This window comes from Seriola aureovittata, chromosome 11 (assembly GCF_021018895.1).
Source record: "Seriola aureovittata isolate HTS-2021-v1 ecotype China chromosome 11, ASM2101889v1, whole genome shotgun sequence".
NCBI classification, from domain to species: Eukaryota; Metazoa; Chordata; class Actinopteri; order Carangiformes; family Carangidae; genus Seriola; species Seriola aureovittata.
The window spans coordinates 23,079,540-23,102,692 of NC_079374.1; the positions used below are offsets into that span (position 1 = coordinate 23,079,540).

Below are 23,153 nucleotides of genomic sequence, written 5' to 3' on the forward strand. Positions count from 1 at the left end.
GTAAACTGATGAACCAAAAAAGGGTCTTGTATTGAGTGTGTAATCAGAAATAACTCAGCCCAAGGTTTAAGTAAGGTCTTGGCATTATCTTGAAAAAGATAACACCAACACACAAACAGAAATGAAAATAACAAAATTGATTGTATCAAGTAGTAATATGAAAATATTCTTGATACAAGTGCTATGATGTGACTTTTGACCACAAAGTCACAGCAAGAATGTATCCCCAACTTCATGTGTTAGCAAACATTCATCCGTGTGCCTGCTCAACCAGCAGAAACAACAACATTGCAAAACCATTCTAGGCTGCTGTTTCAGCTTTGGTTTGGGGCACACAGTGCGAGCAAACACTTTACATTACAAGTAGTAATTAAATTCAGTGTTAATATAAAAACACTGTCTAAAGGAACTTAAACAGTAACAACATAGCACAGAACAGTCACAGCTGCTTCTCTGAATATGGATCATCTTTGGATTGTCATTCAGATTTTCAGCGTCGGCTGAAATAATATTAATGCAGACAGTCCTGTGTTGAGTTTGAAACTGAACATGAAGTTTTTTAAAGAGCATTGTAAAGTTAATTGCTGATGGAGGTGAAACTATTTGGTCTTTGTGCTATTCCTGCTGTCAGAATGCAGTTTTACAATAACGTTCTTATATGTGTTTCACTGAGGTTTGTTTTTTTTCAATGGTATAACCTGAATGTGGCTCCGCAGGGTGAACCTGGGTTGCCTGGCATACCGGGTCAGAAGGGCGCTGAAGGTCTTGTAGGAAAGGACGGGCGACCAGGGTTGGATGGCTTCCCTGGACCTCAGGTGAAAAAGAGATTTCCCTCTACATCTGTCATTCTGACAAAAAATAGAATATTTCATGCAGCACTGGATAGCAGAGGTCTCATAGCTGTTGAACAGTCATAGTGTTAACATAGTGTTAGATGTTTGAAACCTGTGTGATGTAACAGGATTTGGTTTACCATGTTACCCCACAGACACTTTTCAGAGGAAAATATTTAGCATTTTCAAATGTTTATGTTTATGGACCATTTACACTCGCGGCCACAAAAGGTGATTCCTGAAGTCTTTAGTATTGATTATATTCTGCATGAAAAGATTATTATTTTGTTTTTTTAAGGAAAAAGTCACACAGACATTAACATGATGCAGCTAGCATCATCTCTAACAAGATGTACCTAATATAAGCATTAACATTCATTCTCGACCTTGGAAATAGTCGTTTAACTCAAAGTCCATTTACTGGCATTTTCCAGGGCTTTCCATTACACATCACTGTCTTCACCAGTGGATGGAGTTTGCTTAGTTGTCATGGAGATTGCTCAGTTCTTACCCATACTTAAGTCATGTGATGACAACTGGGTAAACTCCATCCACTGATGAAGACCGTGAGATGCAGCTCCTTAGTAAGTGGACCTTGAGTTAAGATTATTTTGTCAATATATCAAACATATTTTGAAGTATATCAGACATAATGTGGGTGTTTAATCTGAAATGTGTTGTAGCCAGTTTTGGGTTAGTCAATAAAGTTAATATCTTATATTTAATTTGTATCTCTTATGCCTTTTGTGACAACTGAAGGGAATATATTTCCCCCATTTGATATTTAAATACACTTAAAAAACATGCATATTCAACTGAGGTTGATGTGCCTTAGTAAACGTGAATTGAATTTAAAATTTTTAATTTCTTTTGATTTATTGTTAATCGATTTATTCTTTTGTTTCATTCTTCTTGAATTTTACAGGGACCAAAGGGCGACAGAGGTGACAAAGGAGAGAGGGTGAATATCATTTTTAACTCTGAATATCTTTTTATATATACATTATATACACTACAAATCAACTGTCAGTAAGATGCTGATCCATATCTCATATATTTCATGCCATTATAAAACACAAAACTGTGTTACATTAGATAAAGTTTGGTTTTGGATGTCTTTCACAGTGGGAAAGTTATTTATCTTTTTGCTGTGCGTGTGTGTGTGTGTGTGTGTGTGTGTGTTTGGGGGTTTAGGGTGACTCAGGTCGAGATGGAAATGGACTCCCAGGTCCACCTGGACCACCTGGTCCACCTGGACAAATCATCTACTCCACAACTGGCAACGTAAGTAACAAATATGCAAACAGAGTGGCAGACGCACAGACGCATTTCCTTCTAGACTGAAATCCAAATCATGAGCAATTTTATTCATAATAGTAAAAACAGCTTGATTTCCTTCATTATGTGATTTATTGTGCTTGTGTCTCTGCAGTTTGATGGAGCCGCCGGCAGTGTTGGGCCTCAGGTTTGTGTTCAGATCTGATACACGACATCTCTAGTGAAAGTTTTGCATTGTAGTAGGACAACACTTATAACACTGATTGTTTACTTGTAATTGTAGAGTGGGCGATCAGGTGAGACAGTTAGACAAACATGTTAGACCAAGATTTACACCACATGGTGAAACGTACAGTTAACCTGTCCTTACGTGTGTTGATCAGTGTGCGATCCTTAGAAAGAAACATAGGAAACACAGGATTGTTGTCATGACTGTCTGACCTTTATGAAACATAACCACAATCAAGAAATAAACATCTGTTTCCATTTTAACTTCTTAATAAACTCAGTTGTGTTACACTCATTTATACTGATCACATGTTTTACAACAGGCTCAGACCAATTCAGACCAGAATAAGTGGTTTGGATTTTTTTTTTTTACTATTTTTTATGTGTAAACAACCAGTTTACCACCAGTCTAATGAAGCTGAATGTAAAATGTGTTGTTTTCCTCAACAGGGAGGACCTGGTTTGCCTGGTCAGGCTGGATTCCCTGTAAGTCTCCCTGTCTTACATAATTTATGTACCTTGCCCCTATTATAACAATAAATGTGAAGTGTACCTACATACATAATTGAAGTCTAATTCTCAGCAGGTGATAATTAAAAATACAGACCTGTTTTGCCTGCTGCTTTTATTTATTTTTTTTACAAGTCAAATACAAACACTATTCTTTATTCTACAGTTACTCTGTATTTTCCACATTGTCAGTAGTTCCCCTGAAAAGACCAAAACCAACCAACTTAAATATTTTGATTTAACGTTTCAATGAAAACATGACGACAGGTGTTGGGGTGTTTATTTGTGCTGTCAGCCCACTGTTAGAATAAACTGACTGAACAACATCCGCATTGTCCAGATAAAGCAGATTAGAGTCTTTGAATGTATAAGGATAGAATCAGGATTTTTCAAGTCTGTTTTAAGACAATACTTTGCCCATATGTATGTGAGAATAGGTCGCTGTAACCATTCCTACTCTCCATTATGGCCCTGATGTTTTCCCCTGGTACGTAACTATAACAAACACAAACAGAAGGAAATCTAAAAGTTGTATCAGGCTTCGGCTGCACAGACAACACTTGTTAACAGGAATCGATTCATTGGTAGATTTCTATTTAATTACAGGTTTAAATTCTGTGTGCTGACTTTTGGTGCTGGTGGTGATATTTTTGTTCACATTTCCTCTTTATACTCAGTCCATTTCTTTCAAATACCCATGATGCCTCCAGATAATGTAACAGTACAGCTTAGCATCCATAGACCTTGGCAAGCATCAGGTGCTTCTCTGCTACAGTTGTACCGTCTTGGCACTGCATCTGCTCAAATAACCCCCAACATCTCATCCACTGATCTCTACACTCAAATTCTAAACAACGGCCCTCTCAGCAACTCAGCACTGAGTCTAATAGGACGGATCATCACGTTGGCTTGGATTGATCAGCTGCCAAACGACTGTCAACTGGTTAGTTTATGAATGTCATATTTATTTATTTTCATCCTGCAGGGTCCTATTGGACCAAAGGGTGACAGAGGGGACCCTGGCCCTCCTGGCTACGGACTGAGGGTAAAGTCTTGAAATTTTGTTTGTTCAACCATTAATTTAGCTCCTCCTCATCATTATGACATTACGGTAATTGAGCGCATGTTGTCTCTTTCTGCTGCTCTGTGTTCAGGGTGAGAAAGGAGAGCCAGGCTTAGTAATCGGACCTGATGGAAATCTTCTGTCTCTGGAAGGGTTAACAGGTCTGAAGGTGAGTCTGTCTGACGTCGTCTGATGTTCTCACACACATAATAAACATACTGTACATACAAATGAACTCACATACCTCTCCTCTACAGCATATGTTGCTACTTCTCATGTTACCTGCTTTGATCCTGTGTGTGCTCTGTTGATTGCCTGTTTTCAAGCCTTTTGTGTACTGGGTTACGGTTGTACTTTTGATGTTGAAACTAATTTGCTTTTACCATGCTTGTAGGGAGACAGAGGACCCTCTGGGCCTGTCGGACCCCCTGTAAGTGTTTGAGCATTTCGATCTAAGATATTCAAGCTAATGTACCAAAACTGTTTCAAATTAAAATATAATATATAATTTTTTTTTTTTTTCCACTTCATTCTCCAGTCAGCTCACATTTTCCTATATTTCATGATTGATTGTTGTAGGGCCAGTACGGGCCTCCTGGATTAAAGGGTGAAATTGGAATGCCTGGACGACCTGTAAGTACCCCTTTCTTGGTGTCTTATGATTGTGTATATATATATATTTTAAATATATTTCTACTGTGTGTTTACAATACAGTGACTTCAGAAAGTATTCAGACCCTTTCACTTTTCACACACTTTATTATGTTGTCAAATGAATTGTTGTATGTACACTCAGTAACCCATGATGACAAAGTGAAAACATGTTTTTATAATTTTGTGTAAATTTATTGAAAAATTAAAAACTGAGATCTCTCATTCATCAAGTATACAGACCCTTTGCCCTGGCTCCAAACGGTGGTCAGGTGCCTCCTGTTTGCTTCAACTATGATTGAGACGTGTCTAGAACTAGATTCCACCAGCTAATTGCAATGATTGGACACACCCGTGTATATACGTCCAACAATTCAGACTGCATGTCAGGACAAAAACCAAGCCATGACGTCTGAGGAACTCTTTGTAGACAGAGGTCAGATCAGGGGTATAAAACCATTTCCAAAGCTGTGAGTGTTCCCAGGAGCACAGCGGCCTCAATAATTGAGAAAGAGGAAGAAGTTTGTAACCAGGTCTCTCCCTAGAACTGGGTAACCAGGCATGAAGGTCGTTGGCCAGGCAGGTGACCAAGTACCCAGCAGTCATTCTAGCGGAGCTTCAGAGGTCCTCTGCAGACAGACGACCCTCGCAGCAGCTCTCCATCAATCACGCCTTTATGGTAGAGAGGTGGAGTTTGCCAAACAGCATTTAAAAGACTCCGACAGCACGAGGAAAAAGATTATCTGGTCTGATGAGGCAAAAACTGGAGAACTTCAAACTCTATGTCTGATGAACGCCAGATACTCCTCATCGCCTATCTAATACCATCCCTAAGGTGAAGCCTGGTGGTGGCAGCATCATGCTCCGGGGGTGTGTCTTAGTGGCAGGGACCACGAGAAGGATGAAAGCAGCCAAATACAGAGAGGTCCTAAAAGAAAACCTGCTCCAGACTGCACATGACCTGAGACTGCAGCAATGCTTCACCTTTCAGCATGACACTGACCTGAAGCACATAGCCAAGACGATGCTGGAGTGACATTGGGACAAGTCTGTGACTGTCCTTGAGTGGCCCAACCAAAGTCCAGGCTTAAACCCCATAGATGACAGTTTAGATGCTTCCCGTCCAGTCTGATGACTCAATGGCTCAATCCAGGTGTGAAAAGTTTGTAGAGTCTTACCCAATAAAGTGGGATATTTTATGCATTTGCCAAAAAAAAAAAAAAATCATGTCATGTTTATGTTTCATGTTGTCATTATGGGATATTTAGTATAGATTGATGGGCAAAATGGCAACTTCATCAATTTCCAATTAAGTCTAAAACATAATAAAGTGAAGGGATCTGAATACTTTCACTGTTAGTACCATGTACATGTTGCTGACCTAGTGTGTATCATTACATTAGAATAATTACATTTTAACCTGATTGTTTCAGTTTTTCCACGTATGGAAAAAAAAATGAATGAGTTTCTCCCTCAGGGTCGCCCTGGTGTAAATGGATACAAGGGTGAGAAAGGAGAGTCAGGAGGTGGTGCTGGCTATGGCTACCCAGTAAGTATTAATATTATTACCAGTAACTACAGTAGGCTGACTTGGCAGTTGCAGAAGTTAAGTAAAGACAGTTTGACATCATCTTGTCCAGCCCCCAGGCAATCTCAGAGTGTAATGAGGCCACAGCCTCAGATGCCTCAAAAAGTTGTCATGAAATACAGTTATTTATTGAAAGGAAGAGAGTCTTGCCTGGATAGCTAACTTGTTAGCTTATTTTATTTCAATTAACTTTCTTTGAACCAGAAAAGCCTCACTGAGATCTCTTTTCAAGTGGTAGTCAGTAGCTGCTTATATTTTGAAGACATTATTTACAGAGTTCTAGTGTTGTACCGTCTTGGGTTTTCAGAAACATAGCTACTGTTTAATTCAACAAATGTCAAATTCTGCTCTGCTATATAAATATTTATATTATTGAATAAAAAAAGCCACTGTGTTAAATGTTGATAGACACTAACATGTATGTAGATATATACCATTTCTCATGAGCATCCTTTATCTGAATCAAAGCTGTAAACTACTGTTGTAAGTTACTGACGATGTCTAACCAATGCCTAATGAGTCATTTTGTATCTACACACCAAAAAATGTTTAAGAGTGAATAACTTTGTTTTCATTAGGGAGTCCCTGGCCCACCAGGACCACCCGGACCACCCGGATCCCCCGGGCCAGCCACTCCTTTAGATCGCTTCAATGTGAGTACACAAGTTTAAGTAAACCTTGTACCTCGATCTACACATTTCTATGGAAACCAGTAAGAGTTACTTGTAGATTATACCACAAAGTTAATGTCTGTCATGTACCATCTGTTGGCAGAGAACTAAACCATATTTCAGTCAGTCAGACAGACAGTCAGCCATTATCCCGTCTGTTTGCTCTGCTGTTAAAGTTTTGCTGGCTGGTGAAACTAGCAAGTCGGTTCCTTATTGCATAATGTAACTCAAACCTTAGACAGATCTTTTTCTCTATTGTTGCTGGTGTCATTGATCATTTTTTTCTTTCTGTTCTTAGCGCTACGATGAAACTTCAAGGAATTACCCAGGTATGACCTCCCAACACACAGTTTGTTGTTTTAGCCCCACATACATAAGACTGTAAGACAGAGAGGGCTCAGAACAGAGAAGTTAAGTCAACGTGGCAGTGAGGGAAGAGAGATTTAGAAAAGGTTTAAAGTGTCTGCAGAGATAAACAGTTCAATCTTAATTTCAGTCTGATCCAGCTGCTTCAGCCTGGTAGGGATATGCACTGTATTGTCAAGAGATTAAGCTGTCAAGTCTTACCAGATCTGGAGAATGAACTAATAAAACATAGCTGGCATCACTATCAATGAATCAGAGTGTCACAGTTTTGCAGTGCCAGTGTCATATATACCTGTGTGATACTGTGTCCAACTTTGCAGTGTTAAATACTGTGTTTTGTTACAGTAGTTAAAGGGGAGAAAGGAGAGCGTGGTGACCGAGGGCTTCCAGGAATCCCAGGTACGTCCTGGACTTACACACAGTACCATTATTACATACACATCCACTGCACTGCAGGACTGCTTTGAAGTGAACTATTAGTGCTTAATTACTAAAATGTCTTTGTTGTGTTTTTTTCTGTAGGAACAGCCTCTAATTTTGATATTTACACATTCAAGGTAAAGCAGCTTCTTGCTACACAACCGCTCAGTTTTATGAGTATGCTGGATGAACTGTGAGAAAAACTCATCATAATGTTCAACTGTTTCCAACAGAATGAACTGAAGGGAGAGAGTGGAGATCCAGGCGTGAAGGGAGAAAAGGGAGAGCCTGGTGGTGGATATTATGATCCACGTTTTGGAGGAGTTCAAGGCCCCCCAGGGCCTCATGGCAAACCAGGCCTGCCGGTGAGTTCTGAGAGTAAAATGTCCATCAAACCCCAGTTTGTCAAGAAGCTCAGGACTCCTGTTGCACGTGTGTATAATAAGTATATGAAGTACAAAAAGTTGTTTGTTGTAAAGTGCAGATCATGTTAAAAGTGTCTGCAATGTTCCAGTAATGTAGAGTTTTCTCTTTAATGTCAGGGTCCAAAGGGAGATTCCATAATGGGCCCTGCTGGACCCCAGGGACCACCAGGGCCACCAGGCATTGGTTACGATGGACGCCCTGGTCCTCCAGGACCACCTGGACCCCCAGGAGCTCCAGGCTCTCTTCCTGGAGCATACAGGCCCAATCACCGTATGTTTAAATACTCTGGATATTTCTACATTACACACTCCTGAGGACACTGTTAGAGCTTTTGAAGGATGAATGAAATACAGCTTGTAAAGTTCTGAAGAGTCATGCTGTCCCTCCTACAGCTAGTGTGGAGGTGACCTTATGCTACTGTCTACTGCTGCTGCACTAAGTTCACTGGAGCTTTTAACAAGCCAAATCATTAACAAGCTTTTGTTTTAATATGAAGCCGTCAGTGTCCCTGGACCTCCTGGTCCTCCTGGCCCACCTGGAACTCCTGGTCTCACCTCTGGTGTAAGTACCATCACTGCATTTTAATAATTGCCCTACTAACCTGGAATACTCACTGTGAGTATTCAGCAGACAATGAGTTCCCATCACATACTCATAATTCATAATGATCAGTCTGTGTATTGGATAGAAAATGGCACCCATTTCTTAATTATTCATGTCATTCCTACCAGACACTTAATATCATGTATATTTGTTTTCCACAGGTTACAGTTCTGAGGTCGTATGAGACAATGATTGCTTCTGCCAGACGCCAGGCAGAGGGCAGCCTCATCTACATCATCGACAAAGCAGACCTCTACTTAAGAGTACGAGATGGACTGCGGCAAGTCATGGTACAGCAATCTACTGTTCACTTATGGAACTTTTAAACAGGCTTTGATACTATGGACCATGCCACAGTGCTTTGATACAGTTTATAGACTTTAAAGCTGCTGCTCTACAGATGTTTGTCCACTAGGTGAAAAAGAAGTTTAGACCACTGCTGCCATATCCCTGCTTTATAAAACTAGTCTAACACGCTACCAACTAATACATCAGGATGCTAATATTGTTTTTGTATTGTTTTTTTACAGAAATATTGGTATTTTTTGTAGATGTGCAAAAAGACACATCTAAATTAACCAGTAATAAATGTTTCAGCAGGATTATATGCAAATATTTACTTGTTTTGTTTAATGTGTCTTATAGTTATTTGAAATAACTCAGATTTTACTGACACTTACTGCCTAGAATTTACTATTACTGTTTTACAACTATTGTTCAGCAGTTTATTATAAAATATCTTTACTTGTGTCAAAAGCTTTTCTTAAGTTATGTGTTTATTTCAATAAAGGCATTTGATTTAATGTTAATATACACATATATTCAGATCAGGAGATTAATTCATTGTGAGTTGAGATGTCAGTATTTATTTGCTTTGTATTTTCTCAGCTCGGAGAGTACAGGCCCTTCTTCAGAGATCTGGTAAGTTAAACTCAACAAAACAACAAAATAGAATAAAGAGATTTTGACTGTTTCATGATTTTTCAATCTTTGTTTTTCATTACAGGAGAACGAGGTGGCGGAGGTCCAGCCTCCACCTGTGATCCTGTACCCCCAGTCCCAGGACCAGTCCCACAACAACGGAGCTGGCCATTACTCCCAGGGTGGTTCTGCCATACGCCCCATTGAGCCCCCCCCACACCCACCTGTAGACCCCAGATACCCCCCACAATATGATCCCAGGTTCCCAGACCCCAGACACACAGGTCAGACGGACGGAAGATTAGCCACCCACCAGACTGAGAACAGATACCCTGTCACTCCACAGAGACGACCCAGCCCCCCTGTCCCACAGCCCGGTGTCCACGTGGGCACATCAGCATCGGGGGTGAGTAGAACCAAACCATGAGAACATGAATTACTTCTTTATGGAGGATAGTTTGTTACTTTGTTAATGCAGGATACTTTAGTCTAAACCCTGAGCCTCAAGTACTTAACATTTCACATTCAATAAGTGAGTGATTATTAAGAGGCGTTTTATTTGATGGGATAATGCACTTGGTGGTGGGGGGAGGAGGAGGGTGCAGTGCAGCACCCTTAAAAACAGTGATGATGATGATGAGAATGTAATCTGTCTATCTTTCTGACAGGAAGGTTATAAGTGATTTGGGAGTGGTCTCTGAAAAAAATTGAACAAACCTGGTAAAATTCAGTTATTGGGGAGGGAATCTGCTCCCTCTCTTGTTGTCATTATTCTGTGTATAAGGAACACACACTTTCTTTCCTGCTTTAGGAATAACTATGAGAACAATGTAGTAAAGGGAGTACACTGATTGGACACATGGCTATGAGGGGTAGATGGAGAGGGGAGTGGGAGGAGAGGCAGGTTCAGTCAGAATAGTCACTGATAGCTCATGTTGTCTTTATCATTAGTCATGTTTTCCTGGAACTGAATTTTTACATCTGGTATTTTCTACAGAAGAAGAGTCACATCCTGATGTGATTGATGTGATGTAACGAAACAAACTTTATTACGTTTATTAAAACAATTCATACTGATGTGTCACAAGAGCAGGTCAAAGAAAGGCTGCTGTTCTAACATAAACCTGTCTTCAACAGCTGCACATCATCGCCTTGAACGCCCCTCAGACTGGTAACATGCGAGGGATCCGCGGGGCAGACTTCCTGTGCTTCCAGCAGGCTCGAGCTGTGGGCCTGAAGGGAACCTTCAGAGCTTTCCTGTCCTCTAAGCTTCAAGACCTCTACACCATCGTCCGCAGGTCGGACAGGGACAGCTTCCCCATCTTGAACCTCAAGGTGAGATACTGCTGCTCAGGAATCTGAGATATATTCCAAAACAGACAGTGGGTGTAGCTGTGTTTACACTACACTGAAAAGTGAAGATGTGCAATGTGCAGTTTTCAGAGGTCCAGCTGTAGCTCTGACTACTTTTATTTAAAAGGTTTCCGATTAATGTAATTTATTTGGATTCTTTGTAAATGTTGTTGTTTTTTTACTATATTTTCATCGTGTCTAAACAACTTTCTGTGTGTAATTTTGAACATTATATTTTTCCCTCTTTTCAGGACCAAGTGTTGTTCAGCAGCTGGGAGTCTGTCTTTGGTGACAATGCAAGCAAAATGAGAGAGAATGTACCAATCTACTCCTTTGATGGCAGAGATATCCTCAGGGACAGCGCATGGTGAGAAAGATCAATACAGCATCCTGTGCACTAACATGTAGCTGTTGCAGGTGTAGTAGCGTCTGCAGTTACAGTTTGTACATTCAGTTGGTTTGTATTTGTAGAAGTACGTGTGTATATAATGTACAGTGTATGTATATTCTGACCTGTGTGCTTGTTTTGTACCTTGCCACAGGCCAGAGAAAATGGTCTGGCATGGATCAAACAACAAAGGCCACCGGCAAACAGACCACTACTGTGAAACATGGCGAGCAGGCGACCGCGCTGTGACTGGTCTGGCATCATCGCTACAGAGCGGCCACCTCCTGCAGCAAACCTCCAGTAGCTGCTCCGGCTCCTACATCGTCCTCTGCATCGAGAACGCCCTCATAACGCACTCCAAAAAATAAGTCCACCGTCCTCTTTTTTTCTTTTTTCTTTTCTTTTTTTTTTTTTTTTGTTCTGGGCCCTAGTTAAACACAGTTTTAGTGTTCAAGCAGACATGTTTTTTAAAATTCCCTGATAACGCGCCTTGTGAACATGCAGCGTCCAGTGAACTGGCCCTGTGGCTCTTTGCCTGGCAGAGACGCTTTGCATCGTCTGCTCCTCCCCTCCATAAACGCCAAAGAGATGGGTCGAACAGAGGGGTGTTGGTCCTTTTTCTTGGGGACATTGGCACATATTTTCTTCAAGGGGTGGAACAACAGCGGAGAAGCTGAATGCGTTCTCAAATTGTATCCATTTTTTAAAATTCTGTATATTACATGTTTGTTGTTTGTGTTCTTTTTTTGTTTTGTTTTTGTTTTGCTTTTTTTTTTTTTGACGTTATCAATGTTTTACCTTATGAACTGTTTTTAAAAATGCTATATCCATCCTGTTATTTTATTTTATTTTTTTTATTTTAGGTATGGATCATTTCCACATTTTTTACAATCTGATTTTAGAATTGTGGGTTATGATGGGGTACAGCAAACTTTTAAGGACTATTTTAAATTTAAAGAAGATAATAGATATTTATTTTTAAATGAAGTTATGTAAGAACAAAAAATGATTAGGAAAAATTAAAAAAAAAAAAAAAAGCTAAATACCCTCAATTATAGTCTACACAGCACAGAACATTTAATTATTTTTCAAAAGAGCTTCTGATCAGAAACTGTGCCTTATTACACAACCTGGACTGCTTTTCACAATAAGCTCATGTAGTCTACCACGTCTTTTCTACACATTATTCTACCAATATGTAAATGTTACAGTGGTTTTTACTCCTTCAGATGCTTTTACTTCAACACAAATTTAAATGATCTTGTTGGATACAGACATTACTGTAATGAATAATCCCACATCCAGAGGGCAAGATGAGCCTTTTGAATCTAAAATGATTATTTTCCCTTATACCACTTTATAAAAACCAGAAAACCAGTGAGTAAGCTGGAAATGATTAGTTTGCTGCTAATCTTTGTTGGACTGATTGCTGTCGCGGGTGATAGGGACAGGAAAAACCAGTATGTAAAGGAGGCAGTGTTTTTGCAGTAACCTTGCATTGAATTTCAGAGACTAACCTGGCCTTAGTGCTGCTGATGTCTTGACTGAACCTGTGGATATCCACTTTTATAACAAAATGTGCTGTACTGTTTCTCCCAGGCACTGAATTAAAGTCTTTTTCAACCACAGCAGTAATGTGATGTACTGTACATCAGCCTATGAAGTGTGGTGAATTATTTTATTCACTGAACCACATGGATCCATCTCATGATGACCTTGATGCGTTTCAATCAGCCGCCCTGACCAGCAGTTTTATGTCCTACTCAGAGGGATGTTGCTGTGTTGACTTCACCACAAATCAGTTTCTCCAGTGACAGCTTGGTCATACATCATCTAGTGAACTTCACAGTCAAACTACACCCGTAGATAATTCAATTCAAATCAATCATGAAGATAGAACTGATAATATCGATTTATCATAACTGTTGGACTGTGTTCATGTGGCACTTCATGCAGGTTGACTGGGTGCACTTGTGTAACCTTGATAGCCATGACTTGCCTTTTTTTATGGATTTGTTAAAAACGAAAGAATGTCGCGGTCGTGCAGTGGTTCGCACTGCGGCCTCACAACAAGGGTTCGAACCTGCTAGCCGACTGGGGTCCTACTGTGTGGAGTTTGCATGTTATCCTCATGCCTGCGTGGGTTTTCTCCAGGTCCTCCGGCTTCCTCCCACAGTCCAAAGGCTCCAGCCCGCCCAGGTAAGCAGTACGGCTAATGAATGAATGAACAAACAAAAAATATACATCAACACGAACTTAGAATCCATGAATGTGTTTTGATTTTGAGTTAATTAAAGTAATTGTTGGGAAGTTAATTGCATTGTTAAAGGGGAACATCAAGTCTGGTGTGTGGAGATAGAAAGAAGCGAGTTAACCTTCCCTCTGTAGCCTGCTCCTCATCTCTGAGGTTAACATCTCGAGGCCATATTCGCCGCAACTATCATAACACACCTGAATCTCTTATCAATCTGTCAGAGGCCGGCTCGAATTGGGGGTAATGTAAGCCACAGATTTTGATTAAAAAAAAAAAAAAAAAATGTGTGGGATGAAAAATTTTGTATGTGCTTTATCGATTTTGATGCTTATTTCTCTGTATGTTGTGACTCCGACAGGGCAGCTAAATCAGTGGAGTGCTCTTTAAACTAATTAGGGCACTAATACAAACTTGCCTGAACATGTCAACACTGACATTTTTCTAAATGAAATTACCAGGCAATCATGAATACATGCGCTGTAGGTCCACAAGTAAAGTGGATTTTTAAAGAGAACTGAATTAGGTCACCAGTCATTGGCGATGGCTTATGAAATCCCCTTAAATCTCTTCTTTAAAGTTAGGAGGCGTTTCAAGATAATACTTGATTAAGAAGATTAATTTGAATTATTCAGAGTTGGCCTAATTTGGTAGTTACTCTAAAATGATATGCCCACCATGAGAGAGTCTCAGAGTTTCTTACCTGTAGGTCGTCTTGTTGGATAGTACCTTATTTATCTTTCTACATGCAGCCCAAAACATCCATGTAACTGCAGATAGAGCCGGCATAGCTGTCACACAGCTAGTGAAGTAGCACTTTGATGATTAAATAATAAGCTAAATTATAGCATTCAGCAGAAATGACATGGTTCACCAGCCAAACACAATGTAGTATTTAACACTGATGTATTTCAAGTGCTCAGCTAAGGTTAGCCATTGACATTCCTCTACATTTAGGTATACATTATGTCTTTAAAGAGAAAGTCATAGTGCAGCAATCAAATGAGCCCCTTGTCCACACTCTATAGGCTCACCCACTCATCTCTGCGGAATAGCATTGTCAAATTTGCATTTAATGTTATAGGCCACTTACAGAGTTTTTCCTGGCTCAGAAACTACGGTGCTGAGGCAAAACTGCAGAGCGACCTTTTCTTGCCCTTGACAGATTAAGGTTCAGTCCTGGCAGGTTTTCTAAAAGTAGTAGTTAAGGTCCCTGACAGTTTTGGGAAGTACACTTCCTTTCTTCATAAGATAAGAATATTTTTGGCCACTTGGGAGCCGCAGAAGCAAATTGTAAACACAACTTTGTCATATCTTCACCTTTTTTAGCTGATAATTATGACTTAACATTCAGGAGTTCAAGAGTTACAGAGAAACATCATCATTCATTTGGAGCTGGGTTTGTTTCGTCTCGGCAAATGTGAGTCAAACTTTCTTGTTCGCCAGCTGGTCTCTAACTGTGTCTGTGTGCTGTTTGTCGCTGAGCCGGTACAGCACAGTGGCGGCATGAGAGGTGGCATGATGGTGTGACAGCGGTGAGAGTGAGCCAGAACAGTAAAGTTGTGGACCAGACAGATAAATAAAGAGATGAAACTCACGATACAGCCCTGTAAAGTCGAGAGAAGCTGCGGATTTGTGTGATATTTTTATCACTATGAGCCACCGCTTTCACTTTGTCACATTGTTTTCACATTGTCTTTTGATTTTGTTTTTATTATTATAACATGAAGATCAGAGATGGGGAAACAGGGAATTCTGCGCAGGACTATTTTATTACTTTTGGACAGGGCCAGGCTGTCGATGGTGCAGACATGCACACACGCCCTTGTTTTGACATAAATGCATGAACTTACTGAGGGGTACAGTATGACCAACAGAAGTGAGGGCCTCCAGCTCCATGCTAGCCAGCATGACTGATGGTATTGCAGGCTGCTGGCCACCTTGGGATTGCGACCCTCCCAGATGACAGGTGTGGATAGCAACAAAGAGGATGCCTCCATCCTGTATCTGTCTGGGAAATGGGCATAGATGTGTCTGGTTGATATAAAATAGGCTATAATATTTGGATATTTACTTACACTGGCTTGTTTTTGAGTTATGTACTGTGGAATTTTAAAACACAATGTTGTATCATCAGTGCTTTTATGTTTACGTCCTTTCCATGATTCATTTCTGTTGTAAAGTTACTGTATATTTTGGAGAAGAATTGAAGGCCGCTGGACACCAGGAAAGAAAGAACAATTATTTTCTGTATTAATTAGGTCTTTTGCCTTATAGCACATGCACCATGGGACTGTGGAGAATGTCTTCATGGCACAAATGAGTTATAGCAGCTGCACAGCATAATTTTCTGTTCTGTTATTTTCACACATCCAAATGACAAAAATAGAGTAAGGTAAACACTGAATATCAAATGCCAAAATAAACCAGCTGCAGGTGTGTTTAGGGTTGCAAACTCAAAAAAAAGTTGTTCTGAAGACAAAGTATTGAGAGCGGGAATTTGGGTACTGTATTACATGTCAGCAAGTCTAAATGCAACAGGAAGTACACATATAAAAATATGAAATTGCCCATAACAATTCCCAGAACACACTGCTTAGTAAGCTGTTTTGTTTCACTGTATGTCCTAAAATATTTAGTCTACCAAAAACACAACAGAGGTAAATTCGTTTGTAAAACTCACTGTGGGAAAAACTAATCACAGCACTGGCACTTCTAGAGAAGGTCAAACATCAGCATTTTAAATGTCATAATAGATCATTTTCATTTCATGATTATTCTCCTCTAATTCTAATTTTAGCCTAATTTTCTATCAAATTTGCCTCAGAAATTAAGGGGTTACTGAAACCATGAAAATAAACCATGAAAACAAATTTTTATATTTTTGTTTTTGGTTGTTTTTTTGTTGTTGTTTCAGAGAAAAGGTTAGTTCACTCACTTATTGGTTAGGAGTTTCTAAACTAACGAAAACAAGTATACCCAAAGCTCCCCAGGCCAGAGCTAAAAATATGTATATATTTCATGTTGGAACAAGTGACACCCTGTAGGTTTACAACCATGCTATCAGCTCTGTGTGGCTGTGCTAACATGCTGACGGAGGAGATACTGTATATATGGTTCAGGTTCACCATGTTAGGTTAGCATGCTAACATTTTCTAATTAGCAGTTAACACAAACTACAGCTGAGGCTGATGGGAATATCATTAGTTTTACAGGTACATGGTCAAAATCCAAAGTACAGGATCGCTTAAAGTGAAAGGCTGAGCTAATGCTAGCACTAGAGGAAAAGTGTTATCACCAAAATTATCACAACTCATTCTGACATGACATGAATGTCTACAACAAATTTCATAGCAGGCCATATAGTTGTTGGGACCTTTCACTAAAAACCATACATGTCAAATTCATGGTAGCACTAGAGCAAAAGTCAGGGGATCACCAAAATCATTAGGATTCATACTCTGGGGATCATGTACATTTTTTCAGATATTTTTTTTAAATGCTAAACTATCATTAGCATGAAAATGTGTCCTGGATATATAAAATCGCAAGGGGCCAAGGCAAAATAGAACAAGATAAAAAAGTGGTCTGGTACTACCAAATAAGTTCATTATTTGAAAACACAAAACCACAGAGTGCAGAACTGGCCTTATACCGTGGCCTCTAAAGCAACTAAAAACACACACAAAGCCTCTTCATCGACCTGGGGTTACAATTTCTGTAACCATCATTTTAGTGTTCTCTGTGCTCAGTCTATTGATCTTATCTTTTACTATTTACATATAATTATGTGTTGTATTCACTACAATCATAGAAAACACTGTTGTACACATTATTTAGGCTAACAAGTAAATATGCAATGAAATCTGCATTACCTTGCTTTTGAGACAGACATTTTTGGTGTACTTTATAATTTCATGGATGTGTATGATAAACAAGCCTATACTTGAAGACATTGGACGGCGAACATTGTAAAAACTTTGCTGGGATCAGTTTCTTTCAAGTTTGACACTTCAGTAAAACTCATGCAGAAGTTGGTATGAGAAGTGTAGCTGAAAGGACAGAGGCCACATTTATCCATTCGCCCACCCCATGATAAAAAAATTAAAAAAACAGCATTCCCTAAAAATAATCAGTAAATACAGTCTCTCCCCCTTCAATTTCATCAAATCTGCCTCTTAAGCATCTCAGCCCACTGCGCGTCCTTACGAGAGCTATAAGGCTTATATTAATTGACTGGGGGGGCTCAGTGTCGCAGCAGGGTCCCTGTTAGAAAGAAAATAAACTAGCATAATAACTCCTTTCCAATTCCTCAGTGTCCCCGGTTGAGTAAATCTTCAAGAAAAAAACATAACTCAGTGAGTGGCACATTATCCATTTAAGTCTTCTTGACTGACTGAGGTTAGAGTGGACGGGGGGTGGTTGGGATGTAACAACCCACAGCTGGCTTTGCTGCAGAGTGCTATCACACTGGCTGCCTGGGGAAAGCTATATTTAGTGGGCGCTAAGTAATAACTAAGTACGGTGAAAAGAACCAGCGACAGTAATGATACAACAAGGTGACAACCAGATATTGTGGGGACCTAATTACTATCGGGGTGGAAGCGAGAAGCCACAGTTTCAGATCTCTGGACTGTGTTTATTCGATGCTGGTGACTCACTGTCACATTAACCTACATCTAACAATATGTTGTAACGCTGCACCCATGGTGTTGTTACAGAGACGCTTTGTTTTCTGACCTTCTAATGTGTTTTTATCTGAGAGAGGAGATGCCTTGTTTTACTGTGATACCAACCTCAGCTTGTATGCAGGAGAGTAAGTGTGTGTGTGTGTGTGTGTGTGTGTGTGTGTGTGTGTGTGTGTGTGGACTGGCTGCCATGAACCATTAGTAAATGTCTTCAAGTATCACCATATTTAATGCATTCTTCCTCTAACTAGACCAACATGTTTTCCCATCAAATTAAAGGGCAATAAGGAAGCCTAAAGCAACATTTGTGTAGTGACTGAAGTACTTAAGGTCTACTGCAAGGCTTTCGCGTTTCACTGACATTTAGATAGATAATGAGCAACAATCTCCTAGTCTTTTAAATCCCCCTGTGAATCTTCTGGCATTTAAGTCTATTTTTTTTCCCCTCTTGTCTTTAAATATTTGATGAGGAGGATGTTATCTAGAGTGGATATTCCTAGCATTGTGAAGATAGGCTTGACCACTTCATCATACTGTACATCATACTCTCCTTTACCACCGGTATAATGCGTGTGTGCCTTTCGTCACCTTTACACAAGTATCACAGTGGAGGTAAGGCCACTTCCTGTCAAAACAGTCTTCAGGGACAGGCTTTTTCTATAAAGGTTCGAAAGATTGTGATTTATCATCTGGCCAATTCTGATTTTCTATTATGATTGCATGTCCCGTAATTGATCCAATTTAATTAATGCAATCTGTGCCTGTGCATTTGTCTTAATGCATATTTTATGCATTTTTCTGGATGAAAATGTCACTTGCTGCACTGAGGAAAAAGACTTCCGCAGCTTTTGCCAAAACTCGGAGCCAAAAAGTAGAAGCCTCTTGGAAATCCAGTTAGTCTTTGTTACTATTCATCAATGAGCAAATCAAATCAAGCCAGTATTTATTAGGGTTTTTATAATAATCTACAAAGTAACCATTAAAACAAGCAACTGTTGACATTTATCATGCTTCTGCTTTTGCATCTCCTTGCTGACGAGACCTCTGTGATGGTGTAATTTAGAATTCACCGGGGTCAGGTCCACAGTGCCGGTTTCACAGCTACCTCACCAGCCTCGCACAGCTCACTTGCCGTGGCCATCAGTGCAGCTGGCTACATATTCGATATGACATCTCCTTCCATCTTCTAATGAATTTTTTATGTCTCTTCCTCTCCCACTCACACGCAGATGGGGCTCGTATCAGCCCCGTTCTGTAAAACTATGCTACTGTAAACGACAGTGTTGCCTATGGAATCTGTGACCTTTCTGCTCTGTTATTGTATATTGATCGCTCTACTGCAGGTTCTGTACTGAATGTATTTGCCAGTGAACGTTGCATAGCACAGTGTCGGCTCATTCACAAGGTAATTTGCAGTCATTGTTCAGTGGTTGTTGTTAGGATGCAAACTGAAACATTAAACAGTCATGTCCACAGAATAAATATCAATGAAATGATTTTTCTGCATGTATATACCATTATACAAGCAAAGACAATAAAGTATGGACTAATTTCAAGAGATGTTTTTGTCTCAGGCTTCTCCTGTGTATCGATATCGATTTCAAATTTCTGGATTTTACTTTATGCTAAACTGACAGTTCGATGCCGCACTTGTGCTTCGCGTATCTGACCAAGTTATAATGCAGGCGGGTATCGACAGTCTCATTGATTTTCTGAACCACTGTAAACCATCATTCGAAGTGGAGTGATGTGAAGTTCTGTAGGCTCCAGACGAGCAACAGTTTTGCTGTAGAATACTTTACATCTGATCACCTTATGGGCCATTTCCTCTGAACTCTTCACAGAGCTGTTAATAATTCAGTAGTTTGATTAATATCTGAACAGGAGAGACGACACCAACCAGGAAAAACTGTCGTACACATGCTGTATGGAAACTTTTTTTTAAGTGTTCTGTAATAAATTTGTCACTTAATTAGAGCCACAGTGATTAGTGAATTGATCAAATAGCCAAATGACGGAGAATTTATGTTTTCATAATGGATTAATCATTTTTTAAACCAAATTTGCTGCTTTTTTTGTCTTAAGTGATATTTAAGTGAGTATCCTTATGTTTTGACAACAAAACAAACAATTTGTTGATGTGACCTGGGGATTCAGGAAATTGTGATGAGCATTTTTCACGCTCGTCTGACATTTTGCAAATCAGACAATTTAGCAATTACTCAAGAAAAGAATCTGTAATTGTTAGTTACAGCCCTACACTTAACATTAGTGTCTGCAGTATGCAACAAATATAATTTCAAGATTTTTTAAGACCTAGAAGATATAGAATTACATTTAATAATTTTTCACAGTCAAAGAATGAAAGAAAACCAGAGGAAACAATACGGCCTATAATTAATTGTTAGGTATATAACTTTATTGACATTTTTGTCAGTGCTTCCCAGCTATATGTAAAAAGAATTACATAATAATTATATAATATTATCTAATATAATATTATATAATTAATCAATTAAGCTACATGGAGCTAGGATAACATTGATTGGATTAACATTTAAAAACGATCAGTTAATTTGACTTTTTAAATGAACTTGTCCATTATCAGTCAATGAGCTTCCTGCTCACTGTGGCTGACAGTAACAACAGTGTCTGCTGCAGGTCTGATGGTTCTGCTCAGCAGAAAAGGAGTGAACTGCTCTCTCTCTCTCTGTGCACACAGTCCACTGTTGCATCAGTCCTGCTAATAGTTTATTAGCCTAAAATGTTTCCAGCCTTGTACAAGAAAAAAAAAAAGTTGTAACTAATGTTACTGTCTACAGGCAGGCGGAGAAAATATTCAAGACATTTGTAAATGAAATTAAGACTTCTCAAAACCTGCAGATGCACATTAATAATCATTTCTTATTCATAAAGACAAAAAAAATCTGTTGAATTAACTAGAGACTGAGTGAATGATCCAGCTGTAAAGTCTAAAAAATGATTATTTTACTATCATGGTGCAGCGTTAACAAGAAAGTAACGACCTTCACTTTTATCCATTTATATTAAATCTACAGCAGTCAAGTCTGCAAAAAATGAGGGGATCTGAATACTTTCTGAAGCCACTGTATGTACTGTAAATAGACCTTTATACAACAGCAGTGATCATCACAGTGACAGTCTCCCTGACAAAAAAAAAAGCATGTGACCTAAAAAAACGGAGCTGAATGAAGCCATATAGGAACATTTACATTGTGTAGACCTGTTTGAACGGCAAAAACTAGTGTTCAAACAGACAGCTGAAGGCAGTGATGTTATACTGTATACGTCATGTCTGAAAAGGGCTATGGATATTATCAAGTTCATAAAGTTTAAAGTTTGATAAGAGATCTTGAAGTTTAAATGTTTTAAAAAGGCTTCCATGAGACACTTTTTTTCATTCCACTTCTCCTTAACTTCATTTTATTTTGCAGCCAGTAAATACATGAAAAACTGATGCAAAAAAACGAATGTTTATACCCGACCGGCAAGCTCACATTAAACAATTCACATCACTCAACGTCACTTGATATTTACGAGGAGTTTTTTCCTGGAAGCCCACTGGCTGGCTGCCTCGGTCATCTTCAGTTTGCAAGTTTCCTCCCAAGCTTATGCAGGTTTGGTGAATCAGGAGCACTGAAGCGCCCACAGGCATGAGTGTGAGTGTGACTTTGTTTGTGTGTGTGTGTGTGTGTGTGTGTGTCTGTTGGCCCTGAGACAGACTGTCGACCTGTCCAGGGTATACTCCTGCCACTTCATGCCACTTGTCCAATGCATGCTCTGATAGGCTCCCGCCCCCACCCCCGCCTCCCTGAACAGCAGTTTAGTGGATGGATGGATAATTTTCCTTGGTTAAACTTTCTTTTCACAGTGAAGCAAAGCTTTTGTTAAAGCTTATGAACATGAGCTTCACGGCAGCATATGAAAACCCTGCATCCCCCAACAGCTGGCGGCCCCCGAGAGTTCCCTCCATCCATCAGAAAGTCTACCTTTCAGCGAGTGTGTGTGCTGACAGAAAGAAAAACCTGCTCTTCTGCTTCTGTTTTTGATAGAACATTATAACCGGCGTTTCCCTCACATCCCCGTGCGGAACCACGGCTGAAGTCGTGATGTGCTTTTCATTCCTGAACCTGACAGTTCACCATTGATCATTTATTAAGCTGGGTGCTTGCTGGAGCCATCGATTTGGGGGTGGGTGGGTGGGAGGGAGGGAGGGAAGGGGTCGGGGGTTTAAAATAAGACTTGTAGAAAGTGTAGTGAGCTCCTTAGCGAACGTGCAGGCAACAGCGTCTGGTGAAATGTCACACTGCTCTTATTATCCACTCAGAGTTGTTGATGAGCGCTGTAGGAGAGTGCTGAGTGTAAATTTGCTGTGCGTGGCGCAGGGGAATTGATTATGGTGGGTGTTTGTGTGAGACCCCATGAATGTGAACACATGCCTGCATGAGTCATCATGTGTCCCTGCCTTTGTGTTCTGACTAATTCTCAATCTCTAGCTTCACTGAAGGCTCCTTTTTTTTTTTTCTGTCCGGCTGCCGAGCTTCTGCCAGGTCTGCAGAGAAGCATGCAGTTATATTGTGCTGGGTTAAGTGGCCCAGAATCTAATCACTCTAATGTCTGTGGCAGCTCTAAATCACACTCACTGGCTGGAGAGCAGCGCTCGCTCTGTCCTTCAAAAGGGAAGCTTTTCATGACTCCTTCCATACTGTAATTATTCCAACTGGATATGAGCTATTGCACTTATTGGCTAGGGCAAGGCACCGGCTGTCTCCTCTCTCATTGGCTGCCTGGACGCCCCTCTGCAGCCTCCCATTGGCTGCCTGGAGGAGAGTGGGAGGAGAGCTCACCCCCATCCTCTCCCTGTGGCAGAGTGTGTAAATGTAAAGACTCTTTC

General features: G+C 40.0%; 1 protein-coding gene across 3 annotated transcripts in view; it reads left to right on the forward strand.

Moving 5' to 3' along the window:
* col18a1a (collagen type XVIII alpha 1 chain a) overlaps positions 1-12,927 on the forward strand; it is a 75,528-nt gene extending 62,601 nt beyond the window's left edge. For all 3 annotated transcript variants that reach the window (XM_056389540.1, XM_056389538.1, XM_056389539.1), the window contains 23 exons: positions 717-815; positions 1,759-1,794; positions 2,028-2,117; positions 2,266-2,298; positions 2,790-2,825; positions 3,835-3,894; positions 4,004-4,081; positions 4,307-4,342; positions 4,492-4,545; positions 6,041-6,112; positions 6,730-6,804; positions 7,121-7,151; positions 7,534-7,587; positions 7,711-7,745; positions 7,842-7,973; positions 8,151-8,304; positions 8,531-8,595; positions 8,799-8,927; positions 9,526-9,558; positions 9,644-9,964; positions 10,696-10,893; positions 11,163-11,278; positions 11,454-12,927. In XM_056389540.1, coding sequence (XP_056245515.1) covers positions 717-815; positions 1,759-1,794; positions 2,028-2,117; positions 2,266-2,298; positions 2,790-2,825; positions 3,835-3,894; positions 4,004-4,081; positions 4,307-4,342; positions 4,492-4,545; positions 6,041-6,112; positions 6,730-6,804; positions 7,121-7,151; positions 7,534-7,587; positions 7,711-7,745; positions 7,842-7,973; positions 8,151-8,304; positions 8,531-8,595; positions 8,799-8,927; positions 9,526-9,558; positions 9,644-9,964; positions 10,696-10,893; positions 11,163-11,278; positions 11,454-11,667 — 2,151 coding nt within the window. In that variant the 3' untranslated portion in view covers positions 11,668-12,927. The remainder of the gene's footprint in view (positions 1-716; positions 816-1,758; positions 1,795-2,027; positions 2,118-2,265; positions 2,299-2,789; positions 2,826-3,834; positions 3,895-4,003; positions 4,082-4,306; positions 4,343-4,491; positions 4,546-6,040; positions 6,113-6,729; positions 6,805-7,120; positions 7,152-7,533; positions 7,588-7,710; positions 7,746-7,841; positions 7,974-8,150; positions 8,305-8,530; positions 8,596-8,798; positions 8,928-9,525; positions 9,559-9,643; positions 9,965-10,695; positions 10,894-11,162; positions 11,279-11,453) is intronic.
* The last annotated feature ends 10,226 nt before the right edge of the window (positions 12,928-23,153 follow it).